At 58.7% G+C, this 17,559-nt stretch overlaps 1 protein-coding gene across 3 annotated transcripts in view; it reads left to right on the top strand.

Moving 5' to 3' along the window:
• SLC45A4 (solute carrier family 45 member 4) overlaps positions 1–17,559 on the top strand; it is a 72,193-nt gene that overhangs the window by 40,340 nt on the left and 14,294 nt on the right. For all 3 annotated transcript variants that reach the window (XM_066379599.1, XM_066379597.1, XM_066379598.1), the window contains exon 2: positions 2,673–3,317. In XM_066379599.1, coding sequence (XP_066235696.1) covers positions 3,080–3,317 — 238 coding nt within the window. In that variant the 5' untranslated portion in view covers positions 2,673–3,079. The remainder of the gene's footprint in view (positions 1–2,672; positions 3,318–17,559) is intronic.

The raw sequence follows: 17,559 nt of genomic DNA, 5'->3' as shown, positions 1-17,559 counted from the left end.
GTGGTCCACGACCAGGGAGGGCCCTCAGGGTGCCGGGGATGCACTGAGAAAGGGACAGCGAGACGGCTGGCTGACTGCGGGAACAGGCGGCAGCGGCTTCTGACCCCAGCCTCACACAGTGTGGTTCAGGGTGCCGGGGTGCACTGAGAAAGGGACAGCGAGACGGCTGGCTGGCTGTGGGAACAGGCGGCAGCGGCTTCTGACCCCCAGCCTCATGCACAGTGTGGTTCAGGGACCTGAAACGTTTCTGCTAGACGTTCACTGGCACTGACGGCGACTGGATGTGGGTGCCGTCTGCGTGTGCAGCGTCTTTGTGGACTCAGGGTCCTGTTCTGTCCATGCACCAGAATTGGATGGCACACTTGCCATGGGTACCGACCCAGGACCCATCCTTCCGCCATGGCTTTCTAACAGAGATGCCCTCTGGGTCACCACAGTCGTCTGTTCTCGCCCCGCCCCAGCCCCACAACTTACGTCCTTAGGCAGCCAACTCCTTGGTGATTTGACCTGATTTCTAAGTGAATGATGCTTCACGTTGATTTCAGAATGATTTTGTGGCATCCCTGAAATGTTTGTAAAGTTCCCAGGGCTATGCAGAGAGGGGTGTTTGGTCCCAGTGGCTCTGCCAGGTGACGGGGGGGGGGGGGGGGGGGGGCTAGTGAGCATTGGGTGTGACCTTCCAGGGCCCTGATCCTAAATGAGGTCGTGTGTCAGTGTGCATCTCTGAGGAAACCGGTGGTTGCTAAGCACAAGTTGTTCAGCCTCATTTAAATTACTGTTTGGAAAGTTCCCTCAATGCTTTTAAAAAGCTGAGCTGCTCTTGGAAAGTTCGACAACTGTGGTGTTCCCGCACTCACTTGAGAAAGCTGCTGGCTAAGTTCATGGAGCCAGGAGACACACGGGGACCCTGCTTACTCACTGCTGCTGATGATGCTAACGGTAGTTGTCATTTTTGTCAGTGTAGACGACAGTGAAGCTACCTGGGTAGAATCCATTCCCCGGGCCACTGTGTTTGTGCTACTAGAGGCCAACAGTTTGTGCAGCTGTTAATGCCCAGCCGCCTGGACAAGCAGATAAACCCCACACCATGGGCACACCATTGCATGAGAACTTCCAGGAGGCTTGAACCTGGTGGCTGGCACCCATGTCACCAGGATGTGACTGTCTTCAAGACCGCTGATGGGGGTGGGGGCGGCTTTCCAGTATAGACAGCCCCCAGTGAGTACTGATCGTCATCACCCATTCACTCATTCTTTCAGTGACCTCCCCGGGCCTGGTATGGGCTGGCACAGTGGGGGTCTGAGAAAAAAAGGTGAAGGCTGGTTGGTGGCAGTGCCCAGGGTGCGTCTCACTGGCCCAGGCAGCCTGGGTCACCTAAGGACAGGAGCTGTGAGAGCCTTGGACAGGGAGGGAGGGAGGGATTGTCGGAGTTCCACAGGAAGGGCTGAGCCTCAAGGAGAGACCCCGAAGGTGGGGGCGGGGGGACTGAAGGACCAGAGGACAGCAGGTGTCCCGCCCGGGAGGGTGGGCAAGCCTTCCCTCGACCACCCACAGACAGCAGCAGGACAGGGACTGGGCCTCAGCTGAGCCCCCAGCAGACTGCAGCCCTGTCCCAGAAGGACTTGAGAGGCAGGCTCTCCTCTTTGAGGTGACCACACGTGTGGCCAAGGTTAGAGTGGGACCTGTGTGTGCTGTCTGACTGACTCAGCAGGACTCCAGGTGTAAACCAGACTGCTCACGGGGTAGGTGGCTGTGAGGGCTGTTCAGGGGCTTCACGGCCCTGACTGTGGGGGCAACGGCAGGCGATTGGACCCTCGGCCTCGTGATGGGCACTGCGCACAGACCGCCGGGTGCTCACCTTCCTCCTCGTCACCCGTGTTCCTGTCTGGGCTGGAACCATGTGTAGAGGTTGGATAGTGTTGACCTGTAACTCAGATGTGCTAGCTTGCACTGACAGGTCTGTGCCCACCTCAAGCTTTTCCCAGCACAGACGTCCCACTTAGGACACTGGCTGAGTCCTTAGAGCTGTCAGCACGTGTCACCAAAGCTGTGGTTGAGCCCAGCGTCTGAACGGGTGGTGTGGTAGCCATGGCCGCCTTCTGGGGGTGTTTCAGTGCCTAGTGGTTCCTGCCCTACCTCCTCTCTGAAAAGCCAAGAAAGTCACCTTAGGTCAGAGTTTCTCAGCTCGGGCACAGTCAGGCCTGTCACTGGTGTGTGGGGCCCGTGCTCTGTAGGAGGCTGCGCGGCTCCCTGACCCACCCGCAGGGTGCCGCTGACCTCGGCCAAGTTGTGACAGCCAGTGTCTCCAGACATCGCTCTGTTGTCTTCTGCCCCGCTGCTGGCAGCCTCTCCTTCCTGGTCCCAGTCTGTCCCCAGGCCCCAGGCCTGACGCCACGTCCTCGTCCCCAGAGCCAGTGACTGTCACTGTGAGGAGTTCTGAGCTCTTTCTGTCCACTCCTTTCCTCTGGTGTGGCTTCCCTTTGTCCCTGTCTGTTCTCCCCAGGAGTACACTCCATGGAAGAAAGTGTTTCTCTAGAAATTAGGGTTTGTTTCTTCTGCAGGTAACCCAGCGTGAGCCGCGGAGCCCCAGGGCGGCCAGGCCCAGGTCTCCCGCGTGGCCGCGGCCCTGCTCCCAGGGTGGCCCCTGACTCTGGGTGGTTTCTCTCTTGCAGAACAGCCAGTCACTCGATGGGGAGCAACGGTGGAGCCCCTTCCTGTGTCGCCGTCCCTCCGCTCTGCAGCCCGAGAAGCCGCGTCAGCACCTCCTCGGTCATGATGATGACGCTGGTGTTAACTGAATGGCAATCATGGATTTTTAACTCTAATTCACAGTAATCCCACAAGCCATGTGTCAAAAATCCAACCAAAAATTGCTTTGTTTTGCTGCGAGCCACATCTGATTGTGAAGAGTTGTACAAAGAGGAATATAAGGATTACTTGCCGGGAAGCGCAACGGAAGCAGGAGGAGAAGATGTCTTAATTTATCCTTAAAGCTATATGATAGTATTATTTATATAGCTATATGATAGTGTTATTTATATAGATAGAGTGAAGAAGTATATATATATTTTCGGTGGTGATGAGAATGGCCCCGCAGAACACCGACTCGGAGTCTATGCAAGTTCAGGAGCTGCCGGTGCCCCTGCCCGCGCTGCAGAAGCCCGCCAGCGCCGAGCCGCGGGATGAGACCGTCAGCGAGGGCTCCATCGACCGCATCCCTGTGCGCCTGTGGGTCATGCACGGGGCCGTGATGTTCGGCAGGGAGTTCTGTTACGCCATGGAGACGGCCCTGGTCACGCCTATTCTGCTGCAGATTGGTAAGTGCCGCCCTCAACGCGGGGCCCTCTGCCAGCTCAGCACGAGGAGCCCGGGACGTGGGCTGGGAGTGTGCGCAGAGACCGCGTCCTGGTCCCCCTGCCTTCAGCCGCTCTGACCACTCCTGTCTGACCCTGGGCGGGGGAGGGGATGGCCCGCCGGTGTCGACATGGACTAGGGGGTGTAGGCACCCCTCTCCCGTAGTACCTCCCAGCACGTCCAGCCTCCTGCTCACGGGCACCAGCGATACCGTCCTTAGCAGCCGGGGCCTTCCTGCGTCTCACACTCAGGTTCCTTCCCTGTCCAGTGTGGGTCATCTCAGACCAGCCGTGGTAGGAAGGGCCGCCCGAAGGGGCAGCTGGTGTGGGAGGCACTGACCAGCACGTGACTGGGACCCTGACGGCATTGCTGACGTCGACTCCAGTGTGTTCATGGTGGGGCCTCTGGTGCCCGAAGGACAGTGCGTTCATGGTGGGGCCTCTGGTGCCCGAAGGACAGTGTTTCTGGAAGCCCTGGCACTCACACTCACACGGGGTGGCGTCCCGGTCCTTGCTGAGCGCTCTCATCCCTAGCCCTGGCGCTCACACTCACACGGGGTGGCGTCCCGGTCCTTGCTGAGCGCTCTCATCCCTAGCCCTGGCGCTCACATCACACGGGGTGGCGTCCCGGTCCTTGCTGAGCGCTCTCATCCCTAGTCCTGGTGCTCACACGCACACACGGGGTGGCGTCCCGGTCCTTGCTGAGCGCTCTCATCCCTAGCCCTGGCGCTCACACTCACACGGGGTGGCGTCCCGGTCCTTGCTGAGCGCTCTCATCCCTAGTCCTGGTGCTCACACGCACACACGGGGTGGCGTCCCGGTCCTTGCTGAGCGCTCTCATCCCTAGTCCTGGCGCTCACATCACACACGGGGTGGCGTCCCGGTCCTTGCTGAGCGCTCTCATCCCTAGTCCTGGCGCTCACATCACACACAGGGTGGCGTCCCGGTCCTTGCTGAGCGCTCTCATCCCTAGTCCTGGCGCTCACATCACACACGGGGTGGCGTCCCGGTCCTTGCTGAGCGCTCTCATCCCTAGTCCTGGTGCTCACACTCACACGGGGTGGCGTCCCGGTCCTTGCTGAGCGCTCTCATCCCTAGTCCTGGCGCTCACATCACACACGGGGTGGCGTCCCGGTCCTTGCTGAGCGCTCTCATCCCTAGTCCTGGCGCTCACATCACACACAGGGTGGCGTCCCGGTCCTTGCTGAGCGCTCTCATCCCTAGTCCTGGCGCTCACATCACACACGGGGTGGCGTCCCGGTCCTTGCTGAGCGCTCTCATCCCTAGTCCTGGTGCTCACATCACACACGGGGTGGCGTCCCGGTCCTTGCTGAGCGCTCTCATCCCTAGTCCTGGCGCTCACATCACACACGGGGTGGCGTCCCGGTCCTTGCTGAGCGCTCTCATCCCTAGTCCTGGTGCTCACATCACACACGGGGTGGCGTCCCGGTCCTTGCTGAGCGCTCTCATCCCTAGTCCTGGCGCTCACACGCACACGGGGTGGCGTCCCGGTCCTTGCTGAGCGCTCTCATCCCTAGTCCTGGCGCTCACATCACACACAGGGTGGCGTCCCGGTCCTTGCTGAGCGCTCTCATCCCTAGTCCTGGCGCTCACATCACACACAGGGTGGCGTCCCGGTCCTTGCTGAGCGCTCTCATCCCTAGTCCTGGCGCTCACATCACACACGGGGTGGCGTCCCGGTCCTTGCTGAGCGCTCTCATCCCTAGCCCTGGCGCTCACATCACACACGGGGTGGCGTCCCGGTCCTTGCTGAGCGCTCTCATCCCTAGTCCTGGCGCTCACATCACACACGGGGTGGCGTCCCGGTCCTTGCTGAGCGCTCTCATCCCTAGTCCTGGCGCTCACATCACACACGGGGTGGCGTCCCGGTCCTTGCTGAGCGCTCTCATCCCTAGTCCTGGCGCTCACATCACACACGGGGTGGCGTCCCGGTCCTTGCTGAGCGCTCTCATCCCTAGCCCTGGTGCTCACACGCACACACGGGGTGGCGTCCCGGTCCTTGCTGAGCGCTCTCATCCCTAGCCCTGGCGCTCACATCACACACGGGGTGGCGTCCCGGTCCTTGCTGAGCGCTCTCATCCCTAGTCCTGGTGCTCACATCACACACGGGGTGGCGTCCCGGTCCTTGCTGAGCCCTCTCATCCCTCCAGGTTGCCTTGGGCCCGAAGAATTTTGTCATTTCCCTGTTGCGGTGCTCAGCAAACCATGGCTTGCGAGCCACATGCGGCTCTTTGGCCCCTTGAGTGCAGCTCAAGGGCCAGTTTAGGAGTACCCTAAGTTAATAACAGTGTACCTACCTATATAGTTTAAGTTTTAAAAATTTGGCTCTCAAAAGAAATTTCGATTGTTGTACTGTTGATATTTGGCTCTGTTGACTAATGAGTTTGCCGACCACTGGCCTAGGGAAGTTTAAAAATCTGGAATTCTCTAATTGAGAAGAACTTTGAGGAAGGGTCTGAGCCATTTAGAAGCACAGATTCACTCTAGAATTTCACGTGTGCTTGGAAAGAGATTTCTAAAGTCTACTTATCTTGGTTGCTTTAGGAGTGTTCCTTTCTCCAAACATAATGAAATGTCCAGTGGACGCTACCTGGGCCCCGCTCTGTGGGTCAGTTAAGAGTGAGGATCTGCAAACACGTTCCCTCCACTGGGAACGGCTGAGGCCCTGGGCTGTCCGACAGCAGGTTCCGTCTCCGGCACAGGGTGGCCGACATCTGGAAATAGCACTTGTGCTCGTGATTTTGACCACATAGTTGTTCTTAGGTGAAGTCCAGATAACAAAAGTCCAGTTTATTTCTCAGGGTTGGACTTCAGTTGCACTCATAAGGGCAACATGGTGAGCAAAATATTTTGATGTGAGTCATAACTTTAGCAAGTAGTCTGCCATGCCCAGTGGTCGGTGTCCCCTCCTAGGCGACTGTGCTGATGACCGAGGCTGGCACTGGAGTGGTGATCCTCCCACGCTCAGTGCGCAGTTTGAGCTGCTTGACAGATGGCTGCAAGTGTGGGCCCACCGCCCCAGAATGCACTCACACCCAGAGGCTCACTGTAGCCCTCACACCAGCGCCCCCCCCCCCCCAGCCACTACCAGCCTGGCCCTGCCCTAGTGTGGCCCCTCCTGTAGTTTCGTAGGAACAGAAGCACATACAGAGTCTGGTGTCTGACTCGGCCAGGTGCCCTTGTGTGGTCATTCCTCACCCAGGAGTCACTGGGCAGTGCCTACTCAGAGTCCCGAATGGACACACCCCTTTGTCTAGCGCTCATCTACTGAGCGAGGTCTGGGGGCTGTTGTAAATAAAGCTGCTCTGAGCATTCGCCCACAAGTCTGTGCGGGTGTCATTGCCTCCTGGGAGTGGGACTGCTGGGCCACGTGCTGAGGGCAGTCTGCCTGCTGTCAGAGGCGGTCCCTCCAGTGGCGTGAGCACTCGAGTCCTGTTCCTCCTGCCCTGGGCGACTCCCTAGTGCAGCCATAGGCCATCCATCCCCTGGGCTCTGCATTTGCAGAGGGTCCCTGAGGGACCTGAAAGTCCCCTTGGGTGTGGTGCCCTCGGGGGTCCCGGGAACCAGTGTCCCACGCCTCCTGAGGGACCGCTGTGCTGATGCTAATAACGTCTTCCCTGCTCTTATTGGGCTCGTCACAGCGTCTTAGCTGAGGTGTGTACTGGGTGTTGGCAGATGTTTTAATCAGGGACAAGATTCTTTGTACATTCTTCATTAAAGCCCTTTATCAGATAATACGTTTGCAAGTGTTTTACCCCAATCTGTGGTTTCCCTTTCAGTGACTTAGTAGTTAGTACCTTAAAATCAGAAGTCTTATATTTAGGTGAGATCTGATATGCCATTTGTTTTGTTTTTTGTTTTTTTTTTAACTAAGAAACCTTGGGCCCAAGGTCAGCTGCTTCCTCCTGGTTTCTCCCAGGTGCATTACTGCTGTGGTCCCACCGTAGGGCTGCGTCCGTGTTGAGTTAGTTTTTGTCCTCACCTCGTCTGTGGAGGAGGGAAAGGCCGGGTCTCATCCGCCCCGCCCGCCTCCCCCTTTGACCTTGGAGCTGAGATGCCGCTGGACCGCCACCTGTTCCTGCTGGTGTCCTCAGTGTGGGGATTCCCCCGAGGAGGACTCCCAGGCCCCAGACTCAAATAGTCAAACACAGGAGACCCAAGTAGCACCTCAAAACCTGTGTTTGGGTTTGGTTTGGTCTTGTTAATGCTAAGGTGGGTTCTGGCCCTGCCCGCAGCAGAGGGCACCTGCAGAGCCAGGCTTCTCCCGCCCGCTGCCCAGGGACCGTCCCCTGTCTGCCCCGAGCCCTCGGAGGGCCAGGGAGGCGCTGCCTGGAGGCTTCTGCAGACCCACTTCAGCCTTGTGACTGGAGGTGCCAGCATGGGCGGGTGTGTGAGTGTGAGACTGTGAGCTGCTGGCCGACCTGGCGTCAGGGAGCCAGGACCGGGGGGGAGTGTGGGGGCAGTCTTCAGGAGAGTCTGGGAGCAGCCTGCCGTGTGGGTCAGTCTTCCAGGAGAGTCTGGGAGCAGCCTGCCCTGTGGGTCAGTCTTCAGGAGAGTCTGGGAGCAGCCTGCCGTGTGGGGTCAGTCTTCCAGGAGAGTCTGGGAGCAGCCTGCCCTGTGGGGTTAGTCTTCCAGGAGAGTCTGGGAGCAGCCTGCCCTGTGGGTCAGTCTTCCAGGAGAGTCTGGGAGCAGCCTGCTGTGTGGGGTCAGTCTTCAGGAGAGTCTGGGAGCAGCCTGCCGTGTGGGGTCAGTCTTCCAGGAGAGTCTGGGAGCAGCCTGCCCTGTGGGTCAGTCTTCCAGGAGAGTCTGGGAGCAGCCTGCCCTGTGGGTCAGTCTTCAGGAGAGTCTGGGAGCAGCCTGCCGTGTGGGGTCAGTCTTCCAGGAGAGTCTGGGAGCAGCCTGCCCTGTGGGTCAGTCTTCAGGAGAGTCTGGGAGCAGCCTGCCGTGTGGGGTCAGTCTTCCAGGAGAGTCTGGGAGCAGCCTGCCCTGTGGGGTTAGTCTTCCAGGAGAGTCTGGGAGCAGCCTGCCCTGTGGGTCAGTCTTCCAGGAGAGTCTGGGAGCAGCCTGCTGTGTGGGGTCAGTCTTCAGGAGAGTCTGGGAGCAGCCTGCCGTGTGGGGTCAGTCTTCCAGGAGAGTCTGGGAGCAGCCTGCCCTGTGGGTCAGTCTTCAGGAGAGTCTGGGAGCAGCCTGCCGTGTGGGGTCAGTCTTCCAGGAGAGTCTGGGAGCAGCCTGCCGTGTGGGGTCAGTCTTCAGGAGAGTCTGGGAGCAGCCTGCCGTGTGGGGTCAGTCTTCCAGGAGAGTCTGGGAGCAGCCTGCCGTGTGGGTCAGTCTTCCAGGAGAGTCTGGGAGCAGCCTGCCCTGTGGGTCAGTCTTCAGGAGAGTCTGGGAGCAGCCTGCCGTGTGGGGTCAGTCTTCCAGGAGAGTCTGGGAGCAGCCTGCCCTGTGGGTCAGTCTTCAGGAGAGTCTGGGAGCAGCCTGCCGTGTGGGGTCAGTCTTCCAGGAGAGTCTGGGAGCAGCCTGCCCTGTGGGGTTAGTCTTCCAGGAGAGTCTGGGAGCAGCCTGCCCTGTGGGTCAGTCTTCCAGGAGAGTCTGGGAGCAGCCTGCCGTGTGGGGTCAGTCTTCAGGAGAGTCTGGGAGCAGCCTGCCGTGTGGGGTCAGTCTTCCAGGAGAGTCTGGGAGCAGCCTGCCCTGTGGGTCAGTCTTCAGGAGAGTCTGGGAGCAGCCTGCCGTGTGGGGTCAGTCTTCCAGGAGAGTCTGGGAGCAGCCTGCCGTGTGGGGTCAGTCTTCAGGAGAGTCTGGGAGCAGCCTGCCGTGTGGGGTCAGTCTTCCAGGAGAGTCTGGGAGCAGCCTGCCGTGTGGGTCAGTCTTCCAGGAGAGTCTGGGAGCAGCCTGCCCTGTGGGTCAGTCTTCAGGAGAGTCTGGGAGCAGCCTGCCATGTGGGGTCAGTCTTCCAGGAGAGTCTGGGAGCAGCCTGCCCTGTGGGTCAGTCTTCAGGAGAGTCTGGGAGCAGCCTGCCCTGTGGGGTCAGTCTTCAGGAGAGTCTGGGAGCAGCCTGCCGTGTGGGGTCAGTCTTCAGGAGAGTCTGGGAGCAGCCTGCCCTGTGGGTCAGTCTTCAGGAGAGTCTGGGAGCAGCCTGCCGTGTGGGTCAGTCTTCAGGAGAGTCTGGGAGCAGCCTGCCGTGTGGGGTCAGTCTTCCAGGAGAGTCTGGGATGGGAGCAGCCTGCCGTGTGGGGTCAGTCTTCAGGAGAGTCTGGGATGGGAGCAGCCTGCCGTGTGGGGTCAGTCTTCAGGAGAGTCTGGGAGCAGCCTGCCCTGTGGGTCAGTCTTCAGGAGAGTCTGGGAGCAGCCTGCCGTGTGGGGTCAGTCTTCCAGGAGAGTCTGGGATGGGAGCAGCCTGCCGTGTGGGGTCAGTCTTCAGGAGAGTCTGGGATGGGAGCAGCCTGCCGTGTGGGGTCAGTCTTCAGGAGAGTCTGGGAGCAGCCTGCCGTGTGGGGTCAGTCTTCCAGGAGAGTCTGGGAGCAGCCTGCCGTGTGGGGTCAGTCTTCAGGAGAGTCTGGGAGCAGCCTGCCGTGTGGGGTCAGTCTTCCAGGAGAGTCTGGGAGCAGCCTGCCGTGTGGGTCAGTCTTCCAGGAGAGTCTGGGAGCAGCCTGCCCTGTGGGTCAGTCTTCAGGAGAGTCTGGGAGCAGCCTGCCGTGTGGGGTCAGTCTTCCAGGAGAGTCTGGGAGCAGCCTGCCATGTGGGGTCAGTCTTCAGGAGAGTCTGGGAGCAGCCTGCCGTGTGGGGTCAGTCTTCCAGGAGAGTCTGGGAGCAGCCTGCCGTGTGGGGTCAGTCTTCCAGGAGAGTCTGGGAGCAGCCTGCCGTGTGGGGTCAGTCTTCAGGAGAGTCTGGGAGCAGCCTGCCCTGTGGGTCAGTCTTCAGGAGAGTCTGGGAGCAGCCTGCCATGTGGGGTCAGTCTTCCAGGAGAGTCTGGGAGCAGCCTGCCCTGTGGGTCAGTGTTCAGGAGAGTCTGGGAGCAGCCTGCCGTGTGGGGTCAGTCTTCCAGGAGAGTCTGGGAGCAGCCTGCCGTGTGGGGTCAGTCTTCAGGAGAGTCTGGGAGCAGCCTGCCGTGTGGGTCAGTCTTCAGGAGAGTCTGGGAGCAGCCTGCCGTGTGGGTCAGTCTTCAGGAGAGTCTGGGAGCAGCCTGCCCTGTGGGTCAGTCTTCAGGAGAGTCTGGGAGCAGCCTGCCGTGTGGGTCAGTCTTCCAGGAGAGTCTGGGAGCAGCCTGCCGTGTGGGGTCAGTCTTCAGGAGAGTCTGGGATGGGAGCAGCCTGCCGTGTGGGGTCAGTCTTCCAGGAGAGTCTGGGATGGGAGCAGCCTGCTGTGTGGGGTCAGTCTTCAGGAGAGTCTGGGAGCAGCCTGCCGTGTGGGGTCAGTCTTCAGGAGAGTCTGGGAGCAGCCTGCCCTGTGGGTCAGTCTTCAGGAGAGTCTGGGAGCAGCCTGCCGTGTGGGGTCAGTCTTCAGGAGAGTCTGGGAGCAGCCTGCCCTGTGGGTCAGTCTTCAGGAGAGTCTGGGAGCAGCCTGCCGTGTGGGGTCAGTCTTCAGGAGAGTCTGGGAGCAGCCTGCCCTGTGGGTCAGTCTTCAGGAGAGTCTGGGAGCAGCCTGCCGTGTGGGGTCAGTCTTCAGGAGAGTCTGGGATGGGAGCAGCCTGCCCTGTGGGGTTAGTCTTCCAGGAGAGTCTGGGAGCAGCCTGCCCTGTGGGTCAGTCTTCAGGAGAGTCTGGGAGCAGCCTGCCCTGTGGGGTTAGTCTTCCAGGAGAGTCTGGGAGCAGCCTGCCCTGTGGGTTAGTCTTCCAGGAGAGTCTGGGAGCAGCCTGCCCTGTGGGGTTAGTCTTCCAGGAGAGTCTGGGAGCAGCCTGCCCTGTGGGGTTAGTCTTCCAAGAGAGTCTGGGAGCAGCCTGCCCTGTGGGTTAGTCTTCCAGGAGAGTCTGGGAGCAGCCTGCCCTGTGGGTCAGTCTTCAGGAGAGTCTGGGAGCAGCCTGCCCTGTGGGGTTAGTCTTCCAGGAGAGTCTGGGAGCAGCCTGCCGTGTGGGGTCAGTCTTCAGGAGAGTCTGGGATGGGAGCAGCCTGCCCTGTGGGGTCAGTCTTCCAGGAGAGTCTGGGAGCAGCCTGCCCTGTGGGTCAGTCTTCAGGAGAGTCTGGGAGCAGCCTGCCGTGTGGGGTCAGTCTTCAGGAGAGTCTGGGATGGGAGCAGCCTGCCCTGTGGGGTCAGTCTTCCAGGAGAGTCTGGGAGCAGCCTGCCCCAGCCCCTCTCGGGCAGGCGTGCTGCCTGCTGGCAAGGTCTGTTCCCACGGTGTGTCCCGGGGGGAGGAGGCGGCTGGGCGCCCTGCCACACACACGTGTTGTTTTCCTCTGGGTTCCGGAAGTAGCCTCGGGGGAAAAGGAAGATCACATAAAGTAAAAAGGACCTGTTGCTGCCTGTGTGAGCGGGGTTAGCACGTTGTCCCTCCTGCCTGGCCGCCGTAGGGACCGCCGAGGCTCCCGAGAATGAACCACGGAGGTGGGAGGCTTACTGTGCGGAAAGTCAGACGTAACCCATCTCATTCCGGAGGGAGGGTGAAGCTTATGTTCATTTTGTCTGTGTCAGTTTTGTTTTTTTTTTAAATGAGACTTTTCCTTTTTTTTTTTTTTTTTAACAGAGACAGAGTCAGAGTGAGGGATAGACAGAAACAGACAGACAGGAACGGAGAGATGAGAAGCATCAATCATTAGTTTTTCGTTGCGACACCTTAGTTGTTCATTGATTGCTTTCTCATATGTGCCTTGACCGTGGGTCTTCAGCAGACCGAGTAACCCCTTGCTTGAGCCAGTGACCTTGGGCTCAAGCTGGTGAGCTTTTGCTCAAACCAGATGAGCCTGCGCTCAAGCTGGCGAGCTCGGGGTCTCGAACCTGGGTCCTCAGCATCCCAGTCCAACGCTCTATCCACTGCGCCACCGCCTGGTCAGGCAACTTTTCCATTTTTTGTTGCAGCCTAATGAGAATGTGGGTTCCTGGAGTAAGATCTGGTGGAGCTTGACGCGCGCCTCCTCTACGTGCGGGGACAGCCTCGCCTTAAGAGCCTGCGCGAAGGAGTGTTAGATGTGCAGCGCCCTGGGTGCAGCTGGCGGGGGCGGCCGGGGGCCGGGCAGGGGGTCCATGACCGGGCTGGCAGCAGCGCTGAGTCCTCCGGATAACCCACCCCGTCCTGCTGTCCAGGCTCGGTCTCTCGTCCTCCAGGAGTTCAGGGGACAGCCGGCCCTTGCAGGAACTCTGGGCCTCACTCACCTCTGAGGCCAGCTGCCTTCTTTGGCATCTGTCTCCTAGCTGAGCGGTTAAAACCCACCAGGTGGAACACTGGACACCAGTGGTCAGTGAGAGTTCAGAGTACAGGATCACGCTGTAGCCAAAGTGAAAATGCACCTTGTTTCTTTATGTGTGTGTGGACAGATGCTCAAAGGGACTTCTTGTCCTGACCAGCGCGTGGACAGCGGCACCCTCCCAGGTGTGCACAGATGCTGCTGACCAGGTGTGTGGAACAGTCTCCTGTAGTTTCAGTGCCTTTCCAGGAACACCCTTAGTGTGTGATGACATGGTGAAGAGGGTTCAGTGAGACCTGCTGTCCTCTGTCTAAAGGGACGGCCCCATGGGAGCCTGTGCAGAGGGTGTTCTTGTTTGGTTCTCATTTTTCGGAAGAGCAGGCCTAGCCGCTCGCTGCCTGCGCTGTGTCCTTTGTGCAGGAGGAGTTCCTAAAACACACCTGCCTCATCTCCCCCATGTCACTCCATCACAGTGAGCATCTGGGCCTTGTGACCAGGCAGCCACGCCCAGAGGTGAGGGGCGAGTCACCCGGGCGCCCCAGGGCTGGTAGTGGGCCCGCACGGTCTGGACTCGGCCAAGCTGTGGACACCCAGGTCTGCAGGATGCTCTCGGCACCTGGATTGGGAAGGAAGCTGCATCAGGGATATTTGTTTCCTTTTTACATGTATTCAGGGAGAGGAGGGGAGGCAGTGAGACAGACTCCCACTGTGCCCGACCAGAATCCACCCAGCATGCCCACTAGGGGGCGATGCTCTGCCCATCTGGGGCGTTGCTCTGTTGCTCAGCAACCAAGCTCTTCTTATCTCCTGAGGCAGAGGCCATGGAGCCATCCTTAGCTCCCAGGCCAACTCACTCTAATCGAGCCATGGCTGCAGGAAGGGAAGAGAAAGAGGGAGAGAGAAGTGAGAGAGGGAGGGGTGGAGAAGCAGATAGTCACTTCTTCTGTGTGCCCTGACCGGGAATCGAACCTGGAACATCTATACACTGGGCCAGTACTCTATCACTGAACAAACTGGCCAGGGCCTTAAGGGATATTTCAAAGAATAAGGCGGCCACATTGGCCTGAAGAAATGTAGGCTCAGGAAGGTTGGAGGCCTTGGCCCCGAACCCCTGGAAATGGGCAGGTGGCAGAGGTGTGAGCAGTGGCTCTGAGGGCCAGAGCCCAAGGGTAGGTGACAGAGAGAGGGTCTGGCTTAACAAGTGACCTGGAGCTGTGACCCAAGCTGAGGCGATGCCCATAGGCCCTCCAGCCCCAGGGCAGGAGGCTCCAAGGCAGGCAGCCCACTCCTAGGCACAGTGGGCAGGGAGGTCCCAGGGCGGCCGATTCTGAGCCCAGCCCTTTCGTGGTGCCACCACTTGACAGTGTAGACCAGGGGTCTCAAACTCGCGGCCCGCCGAACAATTTTGTGCAGCCCACAGACAAATCCACGGGCTTACTTAATTTTATCCAAAATATTTTGAACTTCGTGGATTAGTCTGCGAGCCACACAAAATTGTTCGGCGGGCCGCGAGTTTGAGACCCCTGGTGTAGACAGACCCCTTCCCTGCACGGAGGGTCCACTCCCTTGGCTGAGGACAGGTTGCAGTGTTTGGATTTTGACTCCACATTTGACTTGTTCGTTTTCTGAAGCTGAAAACCAGAGCAGGCGGAGCCACTCTCCTCCAGGTTTCCTCTGTTGTGGTTCTTCCCTGGCCTTTCTCAGACCGCTGGATGCCGACAGGTGTGAGAATGTCCTGGGGGAATTGACCAGAAGCGCTCTTAGGACGGCTCCCCTGCCCAGTGCTGGGCTCAGCCTGTGGCTTCTCGGTGGCTGTGTGTCCAGGCCGCCTCGGGCTCTGCTCCCCACGCCCCGAGTCCTGTGCCTGGTGTTGGTGTCCAGCATCTTCATCCCCCTGTGCAGGGAGGGTGCTCAGGCTGCCCCAGCTGCAACGTGAGGGAGGACGGTCCAGCGGTCAGTGTTCCTGTGTAGAGAGGCTGGGCTCAGGGCCATCTGCAAGGTGGGGTCACAGCTGGTGGTGCCAAGAAGGACGGAAGGTCAGTGGCCAGAATGGGGGGGGGGCTTAAGATGTTAGACCCAGACGCAGAAGGACAGACCCTGTGTGACTGTTCTCTGGACTGCTCTCCTGACTGCTCTCGCTCAGGTCCCTGGCTGGAGCTCTCGCATCCGTGGAGACAGAAAGCAGGGGTGGAGTGGGAACGGGAGTTGTTCTGGGGCGGGCAGTCTGGGAAGGTGACTGAGTTACAGAAGTAGGCCACTGAGCTGCGCACTCAGAAAGGTTCTAATTGATAGATGTTAGAGTATGTACATTTATCTGCTATTTTTAAAACATGAACAAGTGGAATGGGCTCTGTAGAATGTCCAGCTGAAAACTGGACTTCTTGCTGCACAGAGACTGAGATCTGAGGGTGACCCACGGCCAGGCTGGAGATGGCTGGCTGCCCGCCCTCGTCGCGGAAGAGAGTTCAGGACACACTGGCGTGTGGTCCTTGCCGGGGGTCCTGACGGGCAAGCCCGCGGGGTCGGGGCCGCAGTGCAGGGCGCCTCTGACACGCGTCACACCCCTACAGACACAAGCAGCGCTGCAGGGGCCAGCGGGGGCTCAGGCCAGCTCCGTCAGAATCTCCTGAATTTTGACAAGTGTGTTTGGCTGGAAAGTCTGGGTTTCCCTGTGCTTCAGGTCACTGTTTTTCAGAAACAATGAAGTCAGCTAAGGAATTACCATATTTTCCCATGTATAAGATGCACCCTTTTCTGAAAAATTTGGGGTCTAAAAATTGGGTGTGTCTTATACAGTGGTTGTAGACTTTTTTTTTACTTGTTTTTGACAGTGATGAGGAGTTGTATGAATTTTATGATGAATAAAACTTGAGTTTAACAACTTTATGTAATATATTTTTTTTCCAATTTTGGGTCCCAGGATTAAGGTGCGTCTTATACATGGGAGCGTTGTGTACACGGGGAAATACGGTAGTACCCAGTCTTCTTTCCTCAGGCTGTGTGGGTCCTGCCTGCACAGTGCTGGGCGCCAGGCCAGGTGCTGGAGGCGCGTGGGGCCCGTGGTGACAAGGACTGGGCGACCACAGCGAGTGTGATGAGGGAAGAGGTCTGGGAGTGGTCAGGCGACCACAGGGCCTGGTCCCAGACGCGTGGCTGCTGGTTGGGAGGCTGTCTGTCTGTAGGCGCGTTGAGGCTGTGGTGTCCTGTGCGAGGAGCTCTGCCTGGCCTAGGGTGAAGGCTGTGATTTGTGGTCGGCAGAAGCAGAGTGGGGACACACAGTTAGAATTCCAGCAGTTGCCCAGTCTGAGGAAGGTGAGCATGGGGGATAGTGGGGAAAGGACAGAAAGCTGCTCAGCTGGGCACAGGCAATGAGGAGGCTGTGTGAAAGTGATGTGAGAGATCTGTCCCGTGGTAGACGGGATCATATCATAGGAGGCCACTTCAAGGAGGTGATTTACAGGAAAGCTGAGCCATTTTGCCTTTTTCCATCATTACACATATGAACACTGATAAAGGAGCAATGGTGTTTAGAAGCCTTAATAGTTAGAATTGTATTGTGCTACAGCCATTTCAGACTTACTAGGTCATTTTCAAAACTATAGTGTCATTGTCTAGCAGGGTAACTGAAGAAAAAGAGAATATGAACCATACACATACTTGGGTTAAAGGAGACAGAAAAGTATATCAGTTAAGACGATCAGTACAGCGTGTATTTCCATGTGATGGTGATTGCATCATGAAAACACTGTCTCGCACAGAACACGAGTGCCCCCACAGGTAAACAGATGTGTCTATGATGCAGTGTATGTACGTCATTTGCCGCCTTTTTTTTTTTTTTTTTTTTTGTATTTTTCTGAAGCTGGAAATGGAGAGAGACAGACAGACTCCTGCATGCGCCCGACTGGGATCCACCCGGCACGCTCACCAGGGGGTGATGCTCTGCCCCTCCGGGGCGTCGCTCTGTTGCGACCAGAGCCACTTTAGCGCCTGGGGCAGAGGCCAAGGAGCCATCCTCAGCGCCCAGGCCATCTTTGCTCCAATGGAGCCTCGGCTGCGGGAGGGGAAGAGAGAGACAGAGAGGAAGGAGAGGGGGAGGGGTGGAGAAGCAGATGGGCGCCTCTCCTGTGTGCCCTGGCTGGGAATCGAACCCGGGACTTCTGCACGCCAGGCCGACGCTCTACCACTGAGCCAACCGGCCAGGGCATTTGCCGCCTTTTAAAGAGTAGGTGTGGGTGCCTCTTACAGCTTGCACACTATTTTGGAAACGTCAGCCTAATGTGTTGCGTTGGAAGTCACTGTGTAGAGCTTTCTCTGCAAGTCTATCTGGAGTCAGATCACAACATGGGAACCAGGGACACAGTTGGCGTTTTCATTCGAGGCGGTCAGGGCTGGACGCAAGAGCAGCCCGGGGGACTCTGTGGATGCCTGTCTGCGTGGTGGCCGAAGAAGGTGGAGGCAGGAAGTGACCAGAGCCACGGAGCGTTGGGTGAGGGTGGCAGGCTGTGCTCCAGGGCGGAGATGGCCCCGAGCATGGGGAGGGGTGGTGCCCCCATGTCGTCAGTTTCAAGCCAGCTCTGTCCCACCTTGATTGCTCTCAGACTCTCACAGACGTCCATGTTGCTGTCCCTGTGAATTGGGGTGCTGACTGGCATGGCGTGTGTCCCCACACGCCACACGCCCTCCCTGTCCCGGCAGAGCCCTCTGTTCTCATCGACAGCGCTCAGTGTCCTCGCAGGGCAACGAGGCTGTGGGTCCCAACAGTCTCCAGAGCGTGGACCTGTCCTCATTCTCTTCACGGTTACCCTGCTGAACCGGGACGGTGAGGCCCGGCTTCACCAGGCCAGAACTGCAGT

This window comes from Saccopteryx leptura, chromosome 3 (genome assembly GCF_036850995.1).
Source record: "Saccopteryx leptura isolate mSacLep1 chromosome 3, mSacLep1_pri_phased_curated, whole genome shotgun sequence".
Classification (NCBI taxonomy): Eukaryota; Metazoa; Chordata; class Mammalia; order Chiroptera; family Emballonuridae; genus Saccopteryx; species Saccopteryx leptura.
The sequence above is the reverse complement of the archived record's forward strand: the minus strand, read 5'-3'. Positions and strand labels throughout refer to the sequence as shown.